The sequence below is a fragment of the Asterias amurensis genome, chromosome 6 (assembly GCF_032118995.1).
Source record: "Asterias amurensis chromosome 6, ASM3211899v1".
NCBI lineage: Eukaryota > Metazoa > Echinodermata > Asteroidea > Forcipulatida > Asteriidae > Asterias > Asterias amurensis.
In genome coordinates, this window is record NC_092653.1 from 18333930 (window position 1) to 18361526 (window position 27597).

The 27597-nt window shown below is 39.9% G+C and overlaps 2 protein-coding genes across 2 annotated transcripts; both read left to right on the top strand.

Moving 5' to 3' along the window:
- Positions 1 to 1679: 1679 nt before the first annotated feature.
- LOC139938694 (neuropeptide Y receptor type 6-like) lies at positions 1680 to 3418 on the top strand. Its single transcript, XM_071934310.1, has 2 exons — positions 1680 to 2382; positions 3066 to 3418. Exons 1-2 carry the CDS (start codon positions 1680 to 1682, stop codon positions 3416 to 3418), a joined length of 1056 nt encoding a protein of 351 aa, XP_071790411.1.
- A 7815-nt stretch (positions 3419 to 11233) lies between these two features.
- On the top strand, positions 11234 to 20052 carry LOC139938541 (uncharacterized). The gene is made up of 3 exons (XM_071934112.1): positions 11234 to 11581; positions 15910 to 16055; positions 16646 to 20052. Exons 1-3 carry the CDS (start codon positions 11539 to 11541, stop codon positions 16877 to 16879), a joined length of 423 nt encoding a protein of 140 aa, XP_071790213.1. The 5' UTR covers positions 11234 to 11538; the 3' UTR covers positions 16880 to 20052.
- The last annotated feature ends 7545 nt before the right edge of the window (positions 20053 to 27597 follow it).

Sequence of the window (27597 nt, forward strand, 5' to 3'; positions counted from 1 at the left end):
AAAATCTGGAGTGATTATGTCCACGCAGGCAAAACTCTCAAAGAATAATTGTATTTGACAGTAATTTCCGTAATTTCTTCAGAATTAAATCAATCAATCAAACGATTCAAAAGCCAACGGTACATATTTCCATTTATTAAATAGTTCTTCCCAAAATGTAATATGGACCGAAAAAGAACGTCCATTAGATATTAAATTTTAGGCTTAGATATAGGTTTTCTCGTTCAGATTCGGCAAATCAACAGACAATTTCATTTTCATGCGTTCGAATTAAAGCTGTTTTGCCTCTCAAGTTGTTACTGCGTTTCAAATCCAGAATTCGGCCATTCAATTTCGTTTTGAGTCGAGTCAAATTCCTTTAGCACTATGTTCAATTTAGTGTATCGTCATTCTTTTTCGAGACACACACGCCTCAAGAAGCGACTGCGAATTTGAACGCTGCTTTGATGAACTGTTAAATTGAATGATTATTTTGTTAAATCGAATGACGCAACATTACATTTGACTAATCATAAAACGAAATCGAAAGACCCTTTTCAGTAGCATTCGATTTCGCGCGAAATAGAATAGCTTGATGGTTAAATTGGCTGCTCTTTCGCTGAAATTGGCCGAGAAAACCTATATTAAATTTGCATCAGATAAAGAATATTAAGAATAAGGGAATCAATGAAGAGGTTTTCAACTAGTGGTTTAAAGCCAACGAGGCCTGGTTCTTGATCATTTTACCGAGACGAAGTCGAGGTAAATGATCAAGAACCAGGCCTCGGCGGGTTTAAACCACTATTTAAAACCTCTTCAACACACTTTGATTCCCATTCATAAATAACTTTTCAGTCAAAAAACACAACACTTTTTTGTTAAAAAAGTAAAATAAATGCAAAAATTATAATTGTTCAATGATTTCTTTCAACACAACACCCCTCCAGCTACGAAATGGTAAGGCCCTCGGGTAAACAACTCCTTATAAGGGAATGCTGTGGGCGTCGCGCGTATTGCGTGATGTGGCACGCTGTCCCGGCCGTTGCTCTCGACCAATAGGAATGAAGAAACTGTCTTATAAACACAGGCGCAAGTTCGCGTGTCATGCCCATGTTTCAACACTTTTTACTGGTCATAAACAAAGGTTTATACACACCCACTTGACGCGCTCTCCACCAATAGGAATAGCGAAACCGTCTGAGGTATTTATGAATACTACTTTATGGTTTTACACCGATGTGTGTGAAAGCACTGTACCCTCAGTACAATTGCCAGAGTCACGTAAAACCATGTAAAAACAGAAATCAAGCCCGAGAGGTGTATTTAGATCTGGAGTACTGGATGATTTTATACAGTCTTAAAATCGGAAGTTTTCACATTATTAGTGTGGTGGCGCTGGTCGGACATCTCAAATTGCAAGTGTGCAATTATTTGTGATGGTGCAATTTGCAATGTCCGTTCTATGCGACAGTAGGCGTCCTACCCATACATTGCTTATCTTGTTTATGTTTTGACTCCTTTATTTTTAATGAAATGTCAGGAATCGTTTTTTTACGGCACAAAAAAAATAATATTGCGGCCCTTAGTTGCCGCTATGGGCAAATCGGTACAAAGCGCTTGCGCCCGCTTTATGTAAAAGATTAAAACGTTTTAACTTTTGTTCCATCAGGCAAGGCACCGACTGGGCACTTCAAAGAAAAATGAACGACACTGTAAGCTCCAACCCTACGTTTACCGTTGCCCGGGACTCGGATGCCGGTTGGTCAGTTGGAGGTATTGAGGATAGCGCCGTAGTCCGTACAGCATACGGCATTATCAGCATCACCGGTATCATAGGAAACACTCTCATCTGCTTAATACTACTGCGTTTCCGTCAGATGCGAACGAGCACGAGTTACTTCGTGGTGCACCTCTCCGTGGTGGATCTCCTGTCCTGCATTATGGTGGTACCGGTTCACCTCTTCCCGTCCCCGCCATCGATGGCCGGGAAGTTCGGTGATTTCGTCTGCCGCTTCTACGTCAGCAAGTATGTCATGTGGACCTGCATCCTGGTCTCCGTGGGTAGTCTGGTGCTCATTAACCTGGAGCGCTTCGTGGCTATCGTGTACCCAATGAAGTACAAGAGACTGTACACCACCCGTAAGATCACCATGATGCTCTTGGGGTGCTGGCTCTTCGCCCTTGTACACAACTCTTTTTTCTTTGCCGTGTATGAGCTTAAAGGTCCAGACGTCTGCCAGTACATCGGCTTCCCGAGCTTGGAGGTACAAATTGTGTTCTCGTTCTACCATTATTTCGTGTATTACGCTGGGCCGCTCGGGTTCATGCTGACCAGCAATTGGAAGATGGTCAACAGCCTGAAGAAACAGATTTCCCGGCTCAACAATCAACCCGACCGTGCAGGTGAGTTTTGCCATACGTCACAATGCTTCAGGTATTCCCTCAACATTAATTACTCAGATCCAGGGCTCGAATAGTGCAGTCAATGCTACCCGAGTGTAAACCGAGGACTTCTCTTTGTTCTCCCATTGTTTGGACAATATTTTTCAGGCGTCCTCATTGGTTTTGTACACGAAATCAAGTCGAGGACGTCCTCAGTGTGACTTTTCCCGGATCCCTTTTGTTATAACCTTCTCCAAGTCCTCGGTTTGAATGCGTAGACATGCCCAGACACAACCCATTACCCTTCTGGTTGTGGCAAATGGGACTCTCCATAGCCGTTTAGAAAATCAAAACAATTTCACTGTCTCACTGTGCGAGGACAGAACCTCCTCTTGGCCGCTCCAACTTCCGTAAGGATGAATTCAAACTGAAGCACATTACATGTTTGTCCTTTCACAATAAGCCATTTTCTAAGGTAGGTATGGCCGCGGGCTTGTTACTGCGGCACTATTTGGTTTGTGTACATTTTTCTGCATCACCCAAAACCGAACCGTGTGCCCCTATTATATTATAGTATTTCATCATATCTCAAAATGGCTAATTGGACGTACTATAAACTGGAAACCCTTCGAATACTTGATCATTTCATCCCTCCAACAACACACAACTCATCTTTCCTTTCCCTCTCCCACCTCTAACCACAGACAAGAAGAAACTGTGGCACGCCCAGGCCGCCCACGAGCTTCAGAAGACCCTCGTCCTTGTCGTCATCACCTACGGCATCTGCTGGGGCCTCAACCAGACAATGTTCTTCTGTTTCTTGCTGACCGTACCAGTAGACTTCACCCATCCCTACTACCACTTCGGCGTCATCCTCGGGGTCTGCAACTCTTGCTTGAATCCACTCATCTACACGGTGAAGAATAAATCGTTCCGTAATGGTCTGAAGGCGTTGGTATTGCCGTGCAGGGGAGAGAAGGTACACGCACACTCTGCAGCTACCACTAGCATATCTCTGGCCGTGTCCAACGAGGAGCAGGGTGCGGCCAACGGTTGATTTTACCCTCAATAGACCTTATGCACATGACGTCATTTCAGTAGGGCGCCCTCACCCAGAGGTCAAAAGGAGGTTGTTCATTGGCCAATACTGTGCGCCGCGCGTACAAATCTGTGCATTTCGATTGTTTCGTCACCATTTTTCCACTAAGATGGCCGCTGGATGACGTCAATGCATAAGGTCTATACCTTTATCACGGTGTCACCATCTTGGTCATGTTCCCTGTTTCCAATTGTCATTGCGCAACCATGGCACCAGACTATTGTTTCGTCCAGCCTCAGTTTGGTTAAAATGAGTTAAATCAAGATTGTCACACTGTGATAAAGGTCTATACTGTCAGAAAAAGACCATTTTATGATAGCCTTGATTCAAGCTATTGGCGTAGTATGCCCTGGCCTTGTGCGGCACGACTCGGCAACAAAAACGGCACGAACAACGTACATGTTACATGTACATTGTATAATATTTGTGCAAGTACATTGTAAAGCGAGAACAGTATAGCGAAGTCATGAGTACGGTCGTGTCTTTCAACCTCGTGCGCGTGGCTCAAACAACAAACTTAGTACTCATGTACGTGGCCCAATTTCATAGAGCTGCTAAGCACAAAAATTTGCTTAGCATGAAATTTTGGCCTTGATAAAAACAGGATTACCAACAAAAAAATTATTTGTTGCATATTGCTTGTTACTAAATCAGCTGTTGTTTGCTTATCCTGAAAAATCACATGGAAATTTGGTTGGTAATCCTGTTGTTATCAAGAAAAAAAATTTCATGCTAAGCAAATTTTCGTGCTTAGCAGCTCTATGAAATTGGGCCCTGTACATGTACAGTATGTGTATGTACACGTATTATATGTACGCTTTGTGTTATGTATGGGGGTGCGCTTGTGGAATTCTTGGGGACTCGGATTATGCAGGTCGCGGCTGGCTGTGGAGAGGGACCGCCTTGATCAAGGCTTATTCTAGGACGGAGCCTGCCACTTGTTAATAATGTTATACTATCGGGTGCGTTCGTTTAGCTTCCCTGGGTCGACCCCGGTGTGTAGCGGTTTTTTTCCCAGGACGAACGTGGGTAATTATCTGCACACGTTCGTCCTGAAAAAAAAAAAAAACCCGCCACACACCGGGGTCGACCCGGGGAAGCTAAACGAACGCACCCACTATAATAGATGGATTGCACATGACGTCATTGGTCTCCGTGGACGTAGTATATAGAATTTGATTTACACTCGTACACCACATTTCGATTTGCCGTTATGTGTTTATATTGAGGTACACATCACTAGCACGGTGCCAACAAAGAATACTCTGCGTTTTATCAGATACGTTTATCAATCAATAAATCATAAGTTATGTAAAAACAGTTTTGGTTGATGTACTTATAAATTCAACACGGACAGAAACTTGCCTTGTTTACGCATTGATTTGTCACTCACAATTGTTTACACTATAGTTGAACTCAAGACGTTTTCTCCAAACGAACAAAAAAAAATAATTTATTCCATCGAGATCATAGCGTACTATAAAGCAATTAACATAGAAAAATGTGAGTCTTTAGGACTACGAAATGCAGATAGAGTAACAGATTCCCTAATGACAGTAGGGAGATTGTTCCAAATCATTGGCCCAGCCACACTGAAAGCCTTTTGACCTCAGAACGTTGTTTGCTCGGGGAACATTCACGCGAGTGATGTCAAGTGTGGACCGAAGAAATCGTGGAGGAGTTTAACGTAACAGTTAAGTGGAAATATATCGAGGAGTAGTTTTGTTCAAGCATTTAAAAGAAAAACCAAGAAGAGCAATCTTAAAATGGATTTGTTCTCTAATCGGAAGCCAATGAATTTCCGTAAGTGATTGGGTACATAATATGTTCTCTTAAAGGGTATGGGACATGTTAAAAGAGCTGCACTATTTTGTAATCTTTGAGCTTTGTCCAATGCACATGATGTGGATATTTATAAACGAAACCTACGTGAAATCCCTTTACATATACAGTGACACCACCAACATGGTGTCAATATTGCTACATCGTTGGTGAAATTAAAGACAGTGTACACTATTGGTAATTGTCAAAGATCAGTCTTCTCACTTTGTGTATCTCAACATATGCATAAAATAACAAACCTGTGAAAATTTGAGCTCGATCGGTCCTCGGAGTTGCAAGATAACTATGAAAGAAAAAACACCCTTGTCACGCGAAGTTGTGTGCGTTGAGATGGTTGATTTCGAGACCTCAAGTTCTAAACTTGAGGTCTCGAAATCAAATTCGTGGAAAATTACTTCTTTCTCGAAAACTAACTCATTTCAGAGGGAGCTGTTTCTCACAATGTTTTATACCATCAACCTCTCCCCATTACTCGTTAAAAAGTAAGGTTTTATGCCAATAATTATTGCCTTTAACACTCAGTTGGTGTTCTAATGTTGATAGTACGAGAACCAACTTAGCACCACAGTGCCTACTCATGAAACTGAAAGACAAGAAACAATACGTCTGCGTTAGGGTCACCATGCCCATGCATGCCTTGCATAAGATGCAAGTCACTTTGCCCTCCCCCTCCCCAGCAAAGTCGGTCACTTATACAAAGTCGCCCCTCATGTACAAACTCACCCCTCATGTACAAAGTCACCCCTCATGTACAAAATCGCCCTCATGTACAAACTCACCCCTCATGTACAAAGGCGTCCCTCATGTACAAAGGCGTCCCTCATGTACAAAGTCGCTACTCATGTACAGACTCGACCCTCATGTATAAAGTCGCCCTAATGTGCAAACTCGCCCATCATGAACAAAGTCGCCCCTCATGTACAAACTCCCCCTCATCACAAAGTCGCCAAATGTCAGAATTGCACCCCCACAAAGTCACCCCGAATGACACTTTTAGCGATAAAGCCATACGTTTAAATATTGTGCTGTTTGGTGCTGGATATTATAATAAACATGTACTTTGTTGTAGTGTTATTCTTCTTCTCTTTTTAACTGGTATGTGAATTTTTCTTGTAAAGTGTGAACGTGGTTATGTCCGCTACTCTTTTTACCCGGGCTCGTTTTGTACTGAGAGCTCATTGAAGTGAGACGGGAATGCCAGGGTGATTCCCCCTACTCTAAAGGCACTTGACACCTTTGGTATTTGCCAAGGACCAGCAATCGCACTTGTATCCATTCAAGCATAAATATGCACACAACAACAAGCCTGTGTGAACATCTGGGCTCAATATAGATTTTCTTTGTCGATTTCGGTAAATGGGCAGCCTATTTTTGAATGCTACTGAAAAGGGTAATTTGATTTCGTTTTATGATTAATCAAATGTTTTGTTGCGTCATTCGATTTAACAAAATCATAATTCAATTTAAGAAATCTTCAAAGCAGCATTCAAACTTGCATACGCTTCTTGAGGAGTGTGTGTCACGAAAAAGAATGACGATACACTAAATTGAAGAGTTCTAAAGGAATTTGACTCAAAACGAAACTGAATGACCGAATTCTGAATATGAAACGCAGTAAGAACTGGAGAGGCAAAACAGCTTTAATTCGAACGCATGGATATGAAATTGACTGCTCATTTGCCGAATTTGTCAGAGAAAACCTATATACTGGTCATCGAATTTACTTTGTTTGCTTTTATATGCATGGAATAAGGCCTTCGCTGAAGTGTTTTGTTATATGAGTGAGAAATAACCTCCATTAGAAAAACTAAGTTATTTCAGAGGGAGTCGTGTCTCACAACTAAATGTTGTAGATAACTATCTCTCCATTGCTATTTACCAAGTAAGTTTTAAAGTTTTTAGTAATAACGTTAAGTCTTTACCAGTGCATTTAAGTGACAGCGTACATTTGCAGCCTGCAAGTTCAACCTTTGCAGAGTCTTTAACAAAGGTTTGAGCTTTACCCTTTGTATCCGTTACAGAAACCGGGCTCTTTGTGTGGAGCCTTGATACAAGTAAAATGGGACTGCCAAGGTAAATCCCCTATATACAGTAACATCCTGAAGACGAGTATACTGTGTTCGAAACGTCGAGACCACACCGGCTCTTCCCCAGATTGGTTGGTTTTAAGAAAGAAGAAATTCCACAATGTTTCTGTACAGGTATACAACGCCTTAAGGCTCATCACGGCATTATGAAGCCACATTACGGTGTTTTAAAGTCACATTTATCGCGTTATACAGCCATCATTAAGGGAAGTTTAGCTGACGTTACGCGAGCAAAAACGTGAACGTGCACGTCAACAAATGGTGTCGTTTCTAGGTGACGTCACCACGACGTCTGCACGTACGTACCTGACGTGAGAAATTGTAGTTTTTACGTATGCTTAAAGTCAGTGGACACTACTGGTAATTACTCAAAATAATTATTAGCATAAAACCTTACTTGGTAACGAGAAATGTGGAGAGGTTGATGTTATAAAACATTGTGAAAAACGGCTCCCTCTGAAGTGACGTAGTTTTCGAGAAAGAAGTAATTTTCTACGAATTTGATTTCGAGACCTCAGAATTAGACTTTAAGGTCTCGAATTCAAGCATCTGAAAGCACACAACTTCGTGTGACAAGGGTGTTTTTTCTTTTATAGTTATCTCGCAACTTCGACGATCAATTGAGCTCAAATTTTCACCGGGTTTGTTATTTTATGCAAATGTTGAGATACACCAAGGGAGAAGACTGGTCCTTGACATTTACCAATGTGTCCAGTATCTTTAAAACTTGAGATTTTTTAAATTTTTTTGTTGACGTTCACGCTCACGAAACGTGCAGCGAAACCTCGCCATTATCACATTAAAAAGCCCTCGTCTATAATTTAACACCCCTACGGGTAAATAACGCCCCAAACGTTGCGGCGTTATAACCAATCATGGTAAACATGTCATGGGTTAACACCGGAAAGCATGTCTGCTGGCAAATAAAAACGTCAGTTTCTGCTTGCATTATTCTTTAAACGAGCCAATTTTACCTGTATTGCCATCTACTATTTTGTTTGATAAGATAATCTGACATGAATTCAAAAACAAAATACATTATGAAACTTATTTTTGGAAAACATTAACATTAAAACATGGAACCTTATACAAACTTAGTATTTTACTCATGGAAATGGTGGGGGAGAGGGGGGGGGGGGGTCATGTGTTGTTACGTTTTGTACCTGTTAGTATACGAAGACGACAGTGCATCATAGAGCTACATATAATATGCGCACAGTGGTTTGCTCTTCCAAAACGGTGACGTTGCTTTCCCCTTTACAACTATAATGGTCCTGTCCATAACATGTATAAGTGGTATTAGACCTAGCACTAGCAATGCTTAAGTGCTTTCCATAAAATATATTAGACCAAAACACGAACATAGTGGGGGAGGGGGAGGGAGGGGGGAGGGTGAGATGGTTGGGGAAAAAAACCCTTTATATAGTCACTGTTACTAACGGGGAACTGAATGACATCCAACCACTCGAAAGATTAAACAAGATATACGTATATTAATATTTGGTTTTTACCACTAAACCGACGTGTGTTGTCTGCTCAGTACTTTCCCAAGTTTTGTGGGAAAAAATCACAGGCATTTTATTCGGGTGGGATTCTAACCCACGACCATTGTAATTCTAGAGGAGTGTCTTTCCATGGAGGAAGGAAGAGAAGGAGCTCGAACGCCCCGCAAACCCGCAGAGTAACAAAAGAATACCCTGACAATGCCCCTGTCTGACCAGTGGAAAAAGATAGGAAACCTCCAGCTGGACGGCAGATTAACGAGCAGGATTAGATCTCTTTGTACAGAAGGTGTGGTACCGCCAGACTGCGCCGTTGCCTTCGTGTAAAGTTGAATCATTGGAGACAAGAATTGTGAATATACACGTTTTCATTTACCGTTTGTGGTGTTTCACGGAAACATCATGGCATATTTTTACTTTTTTTTGTGACTTTCCGGTCACTAGCGGTGGTTCAGAATGTGTGTATTAGCACACGAGGGTGGTTGGTATTTAATTGTGTTTTTCGATTTGGTGGGCACAAGTGTACACAATTTATAGCAGGTCTCAAAAAAGTTGTTTTGTTCTGTATTATATCCATACGACATACGACACCATAGTTGAGTGAAGAACCAAGTGCGCACGCGCAAACTCACATACGCCAGGTCGCCCATTGTCTGTGTAAGGTATGTGGGTGATTACGAGGTGTCGTTAACGACCGCGGTACCACAGGTTCGACTTTTGAAGTCCCTTCGTTTGAGCTCCTTCTCTTCCTTCCTCCATGGTCTTACTAACCATAGACCACCAAGATTGCCCGGTAGCTAGAGGGTTGACAGCGGGTACCGCATCAATATAGGCCTATGCATTATATACCATTAGAGATGTATGTAAGAAGAAAAAAAACATCTGCAAAGATATTAAAAGCAAACAACTTAAAGAAGTTTGAGGTACGGTAGAGATTCAAAGAAAAATAGAATGAACAAAATAATAATACCCTGGATTTGAATTAATGACCGTCTGCTCATGCATTAGCGACATTCTATTGAAATCAATGAATGGAATAATTTAATAATCTCGATTGAAGCATACCTGAGAAAAAAATGGACAGACAGAAATTATCAGAGGAAATGACAGGGTCAGCATGTAATGGCTTTTTTCAAGGGCTAACTGACGTGAAAATGGGTCTCGATTTGGTGGCTAAAAACTTCGCATGATAAAGTTGATATCTCTCTAAATGATATTATAAATTTTGTAAAAACCATAAGGGAAACTGACTGAATAAAATTTAAATGATTTAGGGTTAGAAATTGACGAGAGTGGGACTCGAACCAACGACCTCGGGATTAACGTGCCGGCGCTCTACCAGAATGAGCTATCTATAGCCCTATGTTGGCGGTCTCTATCTTTGTTCGTGGTGTTGGTCAGAAGCCATACACCGTTTACTGTTAATTACACATCATCTTAACAGTGACGTGGTTTCCCCTGTTTCGAACTCCGCTGGTGTAGCCTAGCTTTGTCATGTTCTCCTTGCTTAAACAATTAGTCTGTTACGGCACTCTATTTATGAAAGTTTAGATTTTTTCCCGAATCTACACTTAACTGTATGCAGACACAAATTCGTGCGACAAACTGATTTTCATAATTTGTATGCCTTCTACAAAACCCCTACAAAGAAGATCTCAACAGAAAACCTGAAATTATTTCGTTCCATACCAAAAACGTTTTTTTAAAAGTATTTTTGAATATTAAGCACTTAAAGGGTCTATGTAACTTTTGTAGGACAGAAAACACAATGTCCAAAGATTTACACTAAACTTACACAGTTTGAAGATAATGATAGTAGAAAGCTTACCTGAAAAAATATTACGTGCTAAGGTGCTGTAGTTTGGGGGAAATGAGTAAAACAATGTCATCAAAATAATTTTCGTCTCATGAGACGGAAATTATTTTAATCATTTACAAACGTATTTTCGTGACATTGTTTTACTCATTTCTCAAAAACTACAGCACCTCAGTAAGTAATATTTTTAGGGAAGCTTTCCACTTTCATTATCTTCAAACCCTGTAAGTTTAATGTAAATCTCTGGACATTTTGAAAAAGTATCCAAATCCTTCAACAATTGTTGCTATGAGTTCCTTCACATGAATACTGAACTTAGTTCATATTTTTTTCCAAAGAAGTATGACGGGTTTACTCAATTCAAAATAAACATGAATGTTAGTCAGTGAAAAGGCTTCACGATCCATTAACTCTTTTCACTCCATACAGGTAGTGGGTCTCATAACTAGTTTCATCAGTTAAATTTTTATAAAAAACGTAAAGGTTTCCATAGAAAAAAACTCGAAATATAAACCTTTATGATTCAAAAATTAACTCACTAATTTTTACCAAATTTTGAGGTTTAGAAGTTATTTCAGTTTTTAAAGAGGACACCACAGCTCATTATGTATGCAAAACACGCTGCGTGCGTGCGTCACATGAATATTTGCATTAAATAAATTTAAAACACTAAAAATTGAGAAGTTGCGCAGGGACTGTGTGCAGGTCATGGTATTAATGCATGACACAAATTGGGCGTTAGTGCAGACACATCAACGTTCAGTCAGTACACATCGGCCATCTTTTCCTCGACATTAAATAGTTGCAGTGAATAATTTCCGGATCAACATCATGATGAGATCTACGACTTTGTTCTTTGCGATTGCGATCAGTGGTAAGTCAACCCGTAATAATTAAGAAGATGTTAAACACATTCTAAAGGCAGAACAGTTCTTTTTTGGAACTAAAAAGTTTCTCGAAAAAAACTCCACGAAAAATCTACTTCGCGGTAGTAGAATATAATTACAGCAAGACAGTTTTCTAAAGAACAAACCCTACGTGGCAAGTAGATATACACATGGTGTTACCGCAAACCAAGTATATAAGAAGATGTTATCAATCAATTGAAATCTTGACAAAAATACTCGATAACTTGTGTGAAACTTTCATGATCAATATAAAACTTGACAAAATTCATGCAAAGTATAACTTTACATCGAGAATAAGTCACTTGTGTATTAAAGTTTGGGTAAATTTGTAGATAAATCGTGTTATATTTTACAAAGTAATATTTAGGCTATACAATTTTATTTGTACCATTCATTTTGTATGTGTATTTACCCAGCAAGTAGACATGTACATGGTGTTACCGCAAACGTTGTTTTTGTTGTAAATTTGTGTTTGTTTGTTTGAATCTTGTTGTGGTAGCTCATGTACGTTCGAAAGGCATATTCATGTCCTGAACTACACGATGCAGTTTTCGTTAATTTAACTGATTTTGCTGACTCACCAATAGTATCCCTGATTACTAATTTAGTTTCCTGGTGTCCCATGAAGACAATATGCATGCTGGTTGAACTGGGGCTGAGTGTAGAAGGGCTCCAATCTCAGATTCAGTTTTGTAATCCACTTCTTTTTAACAATAGAGTCCTTTGAAAAAGAGGAAAAAACAACAACTGTCCCAGCTCCACGTTAAAATGTTGTAAACGCATTGTCATTGCTATTATTCAAGTTAAGTGCACTTTGTGTCGAAATCCAAACACGTTCGATGACGTCATATTTCGGTATTTTTCGGTTTATATCTGAATTCTAATGATATTAATGGGTTAAAATGATTGAGCAATGAATTTGACTGGAATTTACATCAGACCCGTTTGCTTTTGCATTCCGATGACGTCATGCTTTTTTAAAAGTACAATGATATTGACACAATAGACCATTCCCATGAAATATGTAAATTGCACGTAGCGCGTGCGCACTAGCGTTTTGGTTGGCAAAATGAGGGAACATCGCGCTGTTTTGTACACGGCTAATGGGTGCGCAGCGCAGACGCGACTGCGCGTCTGCTTAGTGCACAACTCTATGGCGTTTGCCAATCAACAGGGTCTGTACGCATGCGTGAATGTAATTAGCATATTTAATGGGAAGGGTCCATTTGAATAAGGGAATAAAAGGGTAGCGACGAGTTCTTACACGGCCGTTTAAAGCCGGCAGGGTCAATTGCCGTGTGATAAAGACCCGAGCCACAGGCGAGGGCCTTTAGCGCACGGCAACGACGCTGCAAGGTTTTAAACGACATTCCCATTCATAAATGCCCTTTTGTTAAAAACGTTAAAAATACAATAGACCTTATGCACATGACGTCATTTCAGTAGGGCGCCCTCACCTAGAGGTCAAAAGGAGGTTGTTCATTGGCCAATCATGTGCGCCGCGCGTACAAATCTGTGCGATTCGATTGTTTCGTCACCGTTTTTCCACTAAGATGGCCGCTGGATGACGTCAATGCATAAGGTCTATAGACTGTGCAAGTCTCGCGCAGATTTGAACTTCCGGGACCATTGTGGTCCCAACATTATGGAGTTTTACGTTGGGGAGATTTTGTTTCGTCCATTATTTTAGTTTAATATAAACACATCAACAAAAGTAAGTCCCCCCCTAATCAATTCGTCATAACATCGTAAGGTAAAACATTTTACCAATACAACTAATTAAGAAATAATTATATGACATGTTTCCTAAGTGGTGTATGAAAATGAAAGATGTCCATGAATTCATGGATGAATGAGCTCAAATTGAAGACAAAAACTGCCATTCTCAAAAGTCACAAAGGTTGCGTTGTGTTGTTCACCGATGAGACGAGAAGTTGCCTGCGTCACATTAATGGCCGGAGACAGGTGTGGCGTCGAGTTGGAGAGCAACATGCAGAGTGCTGTGTTCAACCAGTTACAGCATATGGTGGTGGGAGTGTCATGGTATGGGGTGGTATAAGCCTTACCAGGAAAACAGGTTCAGAGTAGCTACTGCTTTCCGGCTGGTGAAGGCATCGAGCGAATGGTGAGGCCGGCAAGTTCGCCCAATGTTAATCCCATCCCTGTGGGACTAGCTGAAGCTCTCTGCATATTCCCACATCAACGCCAACAGCAACCTGGCTCACCTGTCCCATCTTCTGCAAGTTCAGTGGAATGCCATCCCACAGCGGCAGCGTGTCACCAGACTGACCAACACCATCACGGTGCCAGGCGGTCATTGTCAGGCGTGGTGGATACACGCGTTACTGACCTGTAGATTTGATAAACCTTTGTGACTTTTGAGAAGAGCAGTTTTTGTCTTCCATTTGAGCTCATTCAGCCATGAATTCATGGACATCTTCACACAACACTTAGGGAACATGTCATAGAATTATTTCTTAATTAGTTGTATTGGTAAAATGTTTTACCTTACGATGTTATGGCGAATTGTTTGGGGGGGGGGACTTACTTTTGTTGATGTGTTTAGTTTATGACCATAAAAATGACATATATTGTTAAAAATGTAATACTAATTAACAACATATGTAAAAGTAAAAATAAAGTCAACATAATAACGAAGAAAAACCGATATTTAAACTTGACCTCAGGTCAGATTACTTGTAAAAAATTAAGAATTTGTGCCCATCTCCGATCACGAAACTTACGCAGACGCTTGATTTGGCCGCGCAGGGTTCAAAGCCTTTTCAATGGTCGCTTAGGCGTCGGCTTCCTCTTTAAAATGCGTCACGCGTTTATCTAACGCCCTTGCGACCATCGTGCGTCCGCGTATAAACCAGCAGTCAGTAGTTTCACATTCGGGCGTAGATTTACAAAAGGGGTTTCAAAACATTTAAGCTCCAGTGTGCGTTAACAAAAGATTTGTGCAGACCCACGTGACGCGCTCTCCACCAATAGGAGTAGAGAAACTGTCTGGGGTACTTATGAATGCAGCAGGTTTACAGACTTGTATTCCCCAGTTTCATTAGGACGCTATCCAATGCACAACTTATTGGAAACCGAGTCGACCACAAATTGTTTTTCACTTGAAGCCCCCTACAAAAGGGCTTTCCCGAAACAAGCAATTTGCAACAAATGGAAATTTGGTTGGTTATCCTGTTTTTATCAGAGAAAAAGGTTTATGCTAAGCAAAGATTGTGCGAAGCAGCTCTGTGAAATTGGGCCAAGATCGCCACGAACCTTTTTTTTTTTTTTTTTTTTGAGCTTTGTGTTTCTTTTCATTCGAGTTGGACAATTTGTTTTTGGAAATGTGGCTGTCTGCATAGCCTTGCTCTAGGCAGTCGCATTATTCGCTCCGAAAAGACGCAGCTGTAAACCCACCCGCCGTATACCCTGTGCATGGTGTGTGCGATCACACCGAATGACCCACCCGTATACACACTGTCACATCGCACGAATTCTGTTCACACAAGTCATCGCACTCGTACACCACTAACCGCATGCGGAGGCCGTCAGGCCGACAGCCTTGTCGGATCTGTATCTTCCCGTTTTAATGTCTTGTTTTGAAAAAATTCCAATAGTGGACGAAATTGGGGGGACTCTAGGATATGCTAGTATGCAGCTCATGAATATGTATATTGTTCGTTAGACCTATCAGACAACACAGGATGTGAGGCAAATGAATTATTCATTTTGACGTCCAATCACGCACTTCCCTTATCACGACCTTTGGACTCTATCATGCGTCCGTGGTGGTGGTGTGTGAGGTAAACATGTCTCGTCTTTCGCGGGCATTATGGTAATGAGGTGACCGTGGGAACTCTTCGCTTATTATAGTAATGAGGTCAGTGGCTTCAACACAGACCCTACAAGGCTATCGGCCTGACGGCCTCCGCATGCGGATAGTTTACGGGGGCATCGTGTCGTGCGATGTTACGCACAGTGAATACGGGTGGGTTTTACGCACAGTGAATACGGGTGGGTTTTTATACAGCGGCGGTCTTTTTTCGGAGTGAATAATTCGACTGCCTTGAGCAAGGCTACTGTCTGCACAGACATAAAGAACCTAGGTATTATATGTCTGTGACTGTCTGGTACATTTAGCTCACATAATGTTCCCGGGGCCTGCCGTTGGTGTTTGGTGGTGAACAACAAACCTAATTAACTGTATGCATTTCACCAATAGCTGTATTTTGTGATGTTTGATTTGTTATAATGTTTATTGAGTTGAAAGTGTGATACCGTTTTTTTCTTTAAGTGTTTGCTGGGTCCAGTTCGCTTATAAGTCAATGTTGGTTGTGTGACAGTGACGTCCACAGTGACTGCTTTGGTAACAATGTGGACACATCAGCACTCCTTCAAACTCATCCAACTTGGACAACATCTTGTAACAATGGATGCGCAGTAAGCATGTGGTCATGTAATCCCCTTTTTCTTTTTTAATAATAATATTAATGTTTTCAACACGACCTTGAAAATTTTGAGAAGAAAAAAAATACATCATAATTACAATAAAATGATAATCATGGACCTCTAAAAAGCTTTCGATACTGTTAATCTGGATATTTAAACAGTTAACTAAGGTTTAAAAAAATTAGTTCTTATGTTATTTACAAATTTAAGAGTAGGCCCGACCCGAGAGAGCGCATTTGCATTTTTTCCGGCAATGCCGATCAAGTGTATTTCTGCTTAATTCATAAAACACTTTTTTTTTGAAACGTAACTCACGACCTGGACCGTACATGTACCTTGTACGTGTTTTTACTCTACGCATTGCAGGCAAAGTCTGCCTCGATTGACGTCACAAAAGGAGTAGGCGGAGTCAGTCCCCAAAACAACTTTATATATTTTTTAAACCGTGACAAACGATTACAAAAAAAATTGTTTTATTGTTCATAAAGCATATACCCTTATGTTTGAAAGAAGAAAAAAAATCTATTTCCAGGTGACTTTAACCCAGTTATAAATATTCCGTTTAAACTTCAATTTTTCAGAAAGCAAAGTTCACAGACAATGGCCAGGTTTTCAGAGCTTGCTTTGTTGGAAACGACCTCGGGAAATCCCTATGCAAGACATCTGAAGGTTATTGCGCTGACGACATCAACTCAAGGCGTCGATTCTGCCTTCACTGCTGCGACGGCAACAAGTGCAACGGTGCAGGTACTCTCACGATGAGTCTGGCTGCGGCTTTGGCTACGATCCTGGCTGCGTTTGTTCTCAAGGCTTAGATGATGGTTACGGCTGCTAATGGGAGACTGGTAGGACGCTTGATGGCAGCAGACTTACCAGGTAAAATCAATAGGTCTCGGGAATGAGCGCTTGCTCAGAACTACGTAAACAATGTCAATTGACCTGGTAAGTCTGCTGCCACCTAGCGTTCCAAAGTCTCCCATTGCTACGGATCTCCAATAATGAGGTAGCTATAGCAGTCTCAGCAGAGTTGTTTACATAAAGAAAGAAAAAAGGTTATCCATGCATTTTACGTACTATTCAAATTGACACTGACTAACCCTCTGAGCAGCCCCGGAAACATATCATATTGGATGGCCACTGGGCGCGATCGAAAGGCAGATTGCATTATGAGTAAATAATAACTGTCTTCGTTGGACAAAGTCCTTATTATTGTAGATGGGAGACCTAGGTGACAGCAGACTCACCAGGTAAAATTTCCATAGACTAGCTATCCCAGAGTGCACCGTGACCTTATTCACCAGTTAGCGCTTGCGCAATGGGTATTTGCGAAAAAGGTCTATTGTTTTCGTTGGTCTGAGCATGCGCTCATGGAGAACAATGGACATTTATAACTGGTAAGTCTGCTGCCACGAATCGTACCAAAAGTCTCTCATTGTCTGAACAGATTAATAAATGTTCTCTGGACCAACACACTAAAGATTGAATCATTCTGAAAATGTATGAAGATTACGTGTTTTCAAAATCGAAGGATTAAGTTTTTGTGCACACAGTAAGATTTGTGTGTACACTGGTTTAAGGCTATCTGACATTCCACGCTAATTGTCGACCTCTGAGCCGAGTTTACCAACCCAGAAATCATTTTGAGTAAAAAAAGGTTATGTTTACAAAATAAAGCAAATTTTGTAGTTGAAGTTGGGTCTTCCGTCAGCGCCCCCTTGGCTGCTCTGAGAGTTAAAGGGACACGTTGCCTTGGATAGGGCGAGTTGGTCTTTGTAACCGTTTGTTATAAAATGCATAGTGTGGTTCGAAAGATGTTTTGAAAGTAGGATATAATAATCCACACAAATAATATGCCTCGAAATAATTGTAGCTTTTCCTTGAATGTCATAACCTAACACGGCGCTCTAATTTGTAAAGTGAAATTTTTGACCCATCAAACTGGCTGACCGTGTTAATTCGCAAAGCAGAAGGAAAACCACGCAATTTTGGCCATTTTGGTCGGCCATTCATTTTTGAGAACCCAAATTTGACTCCACAAGTTAAAGCGCCGTGTTAGTTCATAACGTAGGCCTACGCCTGTAAAGGAAAATCGTACAATTTCGAGGAATATTTGTGTGGGTTATTATATTCTACTTTTAAAACATCTTTCTAACCATATTAAGCATTTCTTAACAAAAGGTTTTAAATGCTTTTCATAGACCACGTCACCCGATCCAAAGGCAACTAGTCCCTTTATAACATAAAGTCGTTAGTAAATGAATACTTTCTATACTTTTATATTTACTCTGAGATTTCTACTAAATATCGATTTGTATTGTTTTTACTATATTAGAGTTTTTATACTGATACACTTTAAGACTGTGTTTCAAATACACAGGACAGACACAGGTCAATAAAACTATGAATATTCACGTCAGGTATTTGGTGTATACATTCAAATAAACACTGAGAAAACGTTTGCATTTACAAATATGACATTTATGGGTCCTCATTCAAATGAGAACAAAACATTCTGTTTGCCCTAAAATATCGGTTAGTGTGATATTTCTCGCAATCAATATTGATTTAGCAATAGACCTTATGCACATGACGTCATTTCAGTACGGCGCCCTCGCCTTGAGCTCAAAAAGGAGGTTGTTCATTGGCCAATATATGTGCGTTTCGATTGTTTCGTCACCGTTTGACCTCAAATATTGCGGCTGGATAACGTCAATGCATTAGGTCTATTTGTAGTCTGACTATTAACAATTTTTAACACCCAGTCTGGTACCTGCCCTTTTTGCCGTTTTGATTTGACATCGCCCACTAAATGAGACTCCGAAGCAGTGCATGAATGGCTTTAATAACACATTTTATACATTTTGTTTTAAACAATTACGTAACGCTGATTTGTATAAAATTTCCAACAACTCAAAAACATTGTAGTACCGTTGTATGTCAAACAGCATTGTTATGGTATTAATTTGGGTTTTTACCCATACACCGATGTGTGTTAGTACTGTATCTCAGTACTTTTCCGAGTCCTGTGAAAAAAATTCACAGGCATGGTACTCGGGTGGGATTCGAACCCACGACCCTTGCAATTCTAGAGCAGTGTCTTACCAACTAGACTACCGAGGTTGCCCGGCAGCTAGAGGCAGTTCGAATCCTATGTTTTGGCAGCGGGTACCGCAACGATATAATAGATGTTAAATTTGCATCGGGGATAAAGAATATTAATTTTGGTTTTTACCCATACACCGATGTGTATCGGTAAATGGGTAAAAACCAAAATTAATATTTTTTTATCCCCGATGCAAATTTAACATCTATTATAATGTTAAGGTAGCTCCAATCTAACACAAATCGAGCATTTACAACCAAGTAATTTGGTTTACTTAGTGGCGCCACATCACCTATACACACTTAACAATATTTTTGCTGCATTTTATGTAGGTAGTATAGGCCTGTTATTATATAAACATGAATTTTATTTTTTAAACTTGCATGTGGTATTTGGGAATAATATAATATATCGTTTGTATTAAAATAGTAAGCAGTAAGCCGGCTCAGATACAGTATCGAAGAAAATTGTTTCTTTATTTTTTCATTTGTTTATATTTGTTGTTAATGTGTCGTTAATTATATATATACCGTGGGTCGGTTGGTTAACTCCTTTTTTGTTTACTTGTTATTTGTTATTTAAACATTTTCTTTTTCAACATAGTTCCTAGTGAGGTCTCAACTAAGGCCTTTCAAGATATGTGCCAAATTTTCTAGAGCTGTTAAGCACACAATTTTGCTTAGCATGAAATTTCTGCCTCAATAAATACAGGATTATAAACCAAATTTCCACACGATTTTCAGGATGAGCAAACAACAGTTGAATACCAATAACACGCAATATGCAAAAGATGACATTTGGTTGGTAGTCCTGTTTTTATCGAGGCAGCCATTTCATGGTAACCAGTTATGGTATTTTACCATAACATATTCATGACTGGTTTAAACGATTGCACTTCCATTAACAAACAATCTTGTTGTCTAAATGTGGACGCTACTTACTGTAATTATAAGCTTCTTCGCTAATAGCCCATTTGGGACCACGACGATACAACACCCAGTACCCTGTAAATTACAGGACTCCGGAGATTGCCAAGTTCCGTTCGGTTATAGGCACTGGGCACGTTTGGTAATTGTCAAAGACCAGTATTCTCACTTGACATATTCCAACATTATGCATACAATTACCAACCTGTAAATTTGAGCTTTCTGTTTGGACCGAAAGCAAGGTCAAATTGGGGTCATATTTGTTAATAAAATGCAAATGTGCCATTGGCTATACCAGATTGCAAAGATAAAGATTATTTTTGGTAAACAATGTTCAGAAAGCGTTTTTTTGTGTAGAAAGATTTTCGTTCCCGTTTAAAGCCAGTGGACACTATCGGCTGAAAATGGTAAGTAATTTTGTTTTACTTGGTTTAAAAATTCACCAAACTAAGCATGTTTCATTTGCATCATTTCGGCAAAATTGTAAAAAACCCATACTTGGCAAAAACTGGTTTTGTAGCCGCACACCTATTTGGCATAAAATAAATCCTACAATAGGCCAATACTGGTTTTGTAGTGATGCACCATTTTGACAATATGTTAGAAAACCACTAGTAGGCCAATACTGTTTTTTTTTAGCGGCACACCATTTTGACAAAATTGTAAAGAAACCCTGTTGATTAGTAATACAATAAAAATGCAAAACATTATCAAATAAATTGAACTTAAATGAAATTACTTTGCTATAAAAAAAACCATTACAACAAAGTGCAGTTGTCCATGATATTAAACAAGAAATAAATGAAATTACTTTGCAATAAAAAAAAAATACATTACAATAAAGTGCAGTTGTTCATGATATTAAAACAAGAAATAAATAAAGAATACAGCAGTAATTCATAACTTAATTTAAACAAAACGCTGTGTAGAAACCAATAAAATAATTATAATGGAGGTAAACATTTATTAATAGTATTCGGTTTTTCTCAACACACATCATGGTGTTACAGCAAACCAATAATATTGATATCTCACCATGCAATGTCTCAAATGCAAATATTGCAACTTTGTCAAGAGATTTGACACTGTTGGTATTTACTCAAAACAATTATACGCATAACAAATAACTTTGTATACAGCAATGGAATTCAATGCTGTTGATGGTATAAACATTGTGTGAAACGGCTCCCTCTGAAGTAACGTAGTTTTCGAGAAAGAAGTAATTTTCCACTAAAATATTAGCCTTGATCAAGGCGCTACAGCCAGCCGCGACCTGCAAAATCCCAGTCTCCATCACTGAATTCCGCCAGCGCACCCCCATACATAACACAGTGCATTACGTGTACAGCGTATGTACACACAACCTACTATACTGTACACGTACATTATGCTAGGAGTCCACTGGGCCAGCGTCAATTGGTGCCAGTTTGCGCCAATGCAATTTATTGTGGCGCCTAGTGTCGCCAATAAGGTGCCTAGTGGCGTGTAGTGGCTCAAACTGCCTCCCAACTGGCTCGTGGTGGCCCGTAACAGCACCAAATTTGAATGTGGCGGCAAGAAAATTTCAAAATACTGGAAATTTTCGTCGCGCCACTTGCAGCGAGCAATCAGCGCCAAGTGTCCGCCAAGTGGCACCAAATGGCGCGAACATATCGCCCTTTGGCGCAAACAATCCGCCTATTGGAATCCACTGGAATTTGGCGCCAGTGAGATTTCGCGCCACATTGCAAAGTAATTTCATTTAAGCTTAATGTATATGATAATTGTTTGCATTTTTATTGTATTATTAAACAAACGGCTTTCTATCCATTCATTACCAGGTTGAGAACCCTTTCATTAAAAACTGGGCATTTTCCATACATGTGGAAGTCTGCGGTTGTTCTGTCTCTGCTAAAAAAGCCGGGTCTCGAGGCCAGAGAGGAGAACGTCCCGTTTGTAACTTAAAGTTTGTTTTTAAACTACTTGAAGAGCTGTAGCATGTCAGCTACAATCTTATCTGACTGAGAATAATTTATACCCGTTGATGCAGTCAGCTTACCGCAAATTTAAAGTCACCTGGAAGTGGTATTTTGTCGAAATAAAGCTTTTGTCACTAAAACATGTGTTTTGATGAGTGGAATATAAATAATCAATTAACTAAAGGTTTACAAAAATTAGTTTCCATGTTATTTACAAACTTGAAAGAAAATAACCGACCCGGGAGGGCGCTGTTTGTGACGTCAATCGAGGCGCGATGAATCTCATGCACTGCCAACACAATAACAATAATAATAATGATAATAAGCTAGCATTTATATAGCGCCTTTTCTATAGGTTACAAAGCGCTTGGATATGTCCAACACAGATCAAAAGTCAAAATCAAAGAAAAAACAAGTGAGTCTTTAGCAATTTCTTGAATGAATTAACTGAGCTTGCTTTTCTGCAGCTATCAGGAAGTGAGTTCCACAGAGCTGGGCCTACATTTGACAAGGCTAGGTCTCCTGCACTAGTGCTTGTCCTATGCTCAGTGAGAAGGTTGCGTGAGGAAGAACGCAGCATGCGTGATGGTTGATGTTGCTGAAGCCTTTCACAAATGTTTACTGGGATGGGTATTTCAGAATGTAGACAGATTTTGAATTCAACACGCTTATTAACATCAGGTAACCAGTGGAGTTTCTTCGAGAGAGTGGTAGCACTATCACAACGAGCATGACGCAACTTGTCAGGGTCGTGGGTCATCTCCAGGGAAACCATGTCTGCACTAGTTGCGATAACGTAACCCTCCTCCCGACGGCCGCCAGGCCGGAGGGTTACGAGATTCTTTTGATCGGCAAATCATAATGACAATCTGGTTCAACACGTATAATTTCGACAGCTAGTCACCAGATTTGCCCCATTTTTACCACTTTCAAAAATCATGACACTTCTAAAATCCTCAATGTCTAATGAACACTCAAGTCAAAACGCCTTTGAGAAAATATTTTTGAAGAAAGAAAAAAAAAACCCAAAAACTTACCAGATCCCGGAGCGATTTCCCAGGTTCATATTTTGAACTTGTCGCATCGCTTTGCAAACGCTTTATTTAGGCACAACGCCTGCTAGCATAAAAACTCCTGGATCTACGGCCGACAGACAGGACTGACATTATGATTCCATACCGAACATCAACGATACTGTCCGAGTGTTGACGACAACACGTTCGGAACATTTCGGATAACTTCGAAAAAGGAGGAATTCCTCCTTTTTGGTCACGTGATTTTGGGTGATACCGGACCCTAAATTCGACAGAGCCTAGTCGGAGATTTTTGGGTCTGGGAACCAGACTACCTTATTCTGTAATTTCTGTAGGCGGGTCAGAGAATGTTTGGATATGCCAAAAAGAAGGGAATTACAGTAATCCAATCTTCAATGCCCTTTTGATACAATTTCAGACATTTTGACAGTTGAAAATTCGAGGTTTGAAATAATGTTTTCAAAAACTTTGTGAAGAGTCTGTTGCGCGTGGGTTGTGTGTACGCGCGCGCGCTTAGAAATAGATTACGCGCTGTTACTAATAGCTATGATTTGCGTTCCGCGTAATAATCTGGCGCGCCTGACACGCGGAAGCCAGGCGGTTATAAACGTGCTCATTATCAACCGTTTAAACACCCCACGTGACGCGCTCTCCACCAATCATAGTAGAGAAACTGTCTGGGGTATTTTTGAATGAAAAACAAAGTGAGTTAGGGGCCTTTAAACATGTTTAAATGTTTAAGGTTTGTGAGCCCCCCCTTCTGAAAATCGCCAGTCTGAGCGTTTCGAACACTGTTTCGGTATTTTATTCAAATGACATAACTTAAATAGAACTTTCGTTTCAATAATTTGTCGTTTAAATGCTAAAACCTATGGGAATTGGGATTATTTTGATATTTGAATTAGGGCCTTTTAGGAACTTGTTCTCCATTAACTTTTCAGTTTTTCTCAAAATTAATCCCCTAAGAACGTCTTAAAAAAGCTTAGTCTTCAAAGAAAACTGATTTATATGTGATGCCGCTGCAGTTGGAATTTCTTGATTGTTAAGCCTTCAAATAAATCTGCACATTCCGTATTTGATTGATTCTGTGGTTCTGAATTCTGTCATTTGGGTTAAGCGTTGCTTGCTGAAATAATTCCGCGGCAAGGCCCATAAGCATTAAAAAGTTTCTTAGCAACAGTGTTGCCATGGTCAGAGGATGGTGCATGAGCACGGCCACTTTAAGGAGTAGTGACCGACCATCAACTGGCTTTCTTTTCAATGTGCGGCAAACAATTTGACAGCCAAGGTTTTACTCCACCTATTTCTATACGTTATTTACCTTGCTGTGTTGAAAACGAAACAAAACAAAAAACCCCCGAAATCACGTGTAATAGATGTTAAGTTAAGTTTTCTTAATAAGTAACAGCAGAAAGAGAGGACAGTACCGAGCTGGCCAGGCACATTTCATTCCTGATTAACTACAAAGTAAACGATGTATAATTAAGCAATGAATATATTTAATTGAAAATATGGTTCATTCGATGCATTACTTAGTTCTACAGTGAATAGTGAAGCCATCCATATTTCAAAATCTAAATTTGGGCTGGGCCGTTGGATAAACAGAGTAAAAACTTTGTTCACGGATTTACTTCATTGAATGGCATCTTTTACGTGTTGTTAGAGTTTGCTGTGTCTATAGCTTACGTATAGACCTTGCTTTTGTTGATAAACAAACCGCCTTGGTTGGCATGGTCGGCCAAATAACACTTAATTGTAAAAACAGATGTTTTAACAAAATTCAATATTTTCTGCAAATTTTCAATTAAATAAAATACCTCTTATAATAGGTTGTTTGGTTTTAAACAAAAACAACAAAATTGTGTTACATTGTACCCAAAATAGCGATCTATTCTTGATTTGCACTTATGGCTTTCCATAGTTTTCAAATCTGAGTTGGCAATACTCGGGCTGTGACGTTGCCAAAGAAAGGTCTATAGATCTTTATCGCGCTGTCTCCATCTTGGTCTTGTTCCTTGTTTACATAACAGTAATGCATGCTAACATTCATTGCGCAAACATGGCATCAGACTATTATTTCGTCCAGCCTCAGTTTGGTTACAATGAGTTGGAATGGAGTAAAATCAAGATGGCCACACCGTGATGACGGTCTATAGTGTATAACACGCCTAAACATGACTTTTTGTGAAGTGAGATTTTACACTGGCAAGTTACACTGAAACTTGGAAAATGGCTTGGCAAATTATGATCGGTCAATGAGACAAAAACTACTCAAAATTAACGAATATATTTTTGTAACAATTATACTCTAATGAACTTCTAAACATGAAGAATTTCTCTTGGCGATGGACTTCCAGTGGAGCTGTTAGTCATAATTATACCTAACACGGTATATTCTACATAGTTGTATTGTGGAGACAGGATAGTCTTACATCGATACCGAAGGGAGGCATTCCTGGTGAGGTGCGGACTTCAGTCGACCTACAATGCTGACTGTTTTTGCATCTGCTGATAGTTATTGCTACGAAAAGCTCATGCAGTTTTGTTTGTAAATTAGTTAGTCTTTAAAGGCACCTGGAAATAGGATTTTTTTCTTTTAAACATAAGAGTATATGTTTATTAACAATAAAACAATTTTTTGAGTAATTGTTTGTCACGATTTATATGTTAAAAAAATTAATTAAGTGCTGGGGGGGGTTGACTCCGCCTACCCCTTTTGTGACGTAGGAAAAGGAAGACTTTGCCTCGATGCGTAAATAAACACACGTGCAAAAGTACATGTAATTCCAAGACGTGAGTTTGTACGCTGTGAAAAAGGTTTTTTTCTGGCATTTTTCCGGCAATGCCGACCAGGTGTATTGCTGCTGGATGCAGCAAAACAATTAAAGATGGGGTCAGTCTTCATCTATTTCCTGCAGATCCCAAGTATAGGCGGTTGTGGGCTGCGAAAGTCAGATTAACTAGAGCAAAGTGGTCCGGTCCGATGTCTTTTTCAGCGCTATGCAGCGAACACTTCGAGCCGTCGTGCTTCGAATCCGGGATACACCAGTCATTTGACATGACGAGAAGAGCCATTCTTAAACACGGCCGTCCCAAAAAATTTTCGAGCTAGTGGGAAATCGAAGAAGGTATCTGAAAGACGTAATGTACGGGGGCCTGACTACAAATTTTCTCTTCAAATATCGCGCCTTGAATTACGTCACGAACAGCGCCCTCTCGGGTCGGGGCCTACTCGTAAATTTGTAAATACAATCAAAACTAATATTTTTAAACCTTAGTTAACTTTTTATTCACATTCCTCTCGTAAAAACACATATTTCAGTGACAAAAGCTTTATTTAAAAAAATACCACTTCCAGGTGACTTTAAGTTCTACCATACTACCACTACCTGCCCTGTTTTAACCGTGTTAGTCAACGAGGTAAAAAGAAAACCACGCAATTTCGAGGCATATTTGTGTAGATCATTGTATTCTACTTTTACAACATCTTTCTAACCATAACGATTTTATAACAAAGGGTTACAGAACGGTTTTTAAGGACCAACTCGACCGATCCAAGGCAACGTGTTCCTTTAAGGCGTAGGCACAAAAGCACAAACTCTTACCAATAGTTCACCCCACGTGACCGTGTTTCAGCCAACCAGAGTGCAGAACAAGCAAGAGGTGTATTATAATAAATTATAGTAAGTAGTAGTAATGTATTAGTACATTTTCCAAATAACAAATCAAAACACCACGAGTCCTAAAAAGTGTTTATCCAAAGGCATTTTTTAGACAAATCAGAGGCTCCCCAATAAGCTAGGGGTGTTTGGGAAAACACAGCAGAGAAAACCAAGTGAAAACCAAGTGAAAACAATGTGAAACCCCTACTCTGCTAGTTAGTTGAGAATTTACTCTGTCAAAATAAGATGAAAGGAGGGAAGTGGCCTTTCACTCCATTGGACTGAGATTTTCATAGTGTTTGGATCGCCAATGGTGTGAAAAAATCCTTTATACCACGGAGTTGGGATGGTTTTGCACACTAACAGGTAATAAAAGTATGTCTTTTTAACAGCGCCCTCTCGCGATTATTGTTTTATCCATTTTGCATGAAACCTCTAGACTGGTCCTTTGTCTCTATCCGCAAGGATAAAAACATTGATTTTCATTCTATACCAGTGATTTCATTGGATACATTTGATACAATGATTTCATTAGATAAAACGTAAGGTTATCAGCTCTATAATTGGTCCGATGTGATGTGGGTGCAGCTGACAAACATCACATGGAACCAATAAAACACAGCCATGGAAAGCTTGCACTCGGTCGTCTGCATGCAGTCAGCATTTTGTATTTATGTTCAGTACAAGTACTTGCATGTTCTCCTATGTGCACGCACAATTTGACTAGTTGAATGTAGGTTTGACGGGGATTGACGTAGGTTCAACGGTTAAAACGATAATGCATGCGGGACATCATTTTTTCAAGTGCATACGTGCAAAGCAGCCTTTTAAATGATAATACATCACTGGA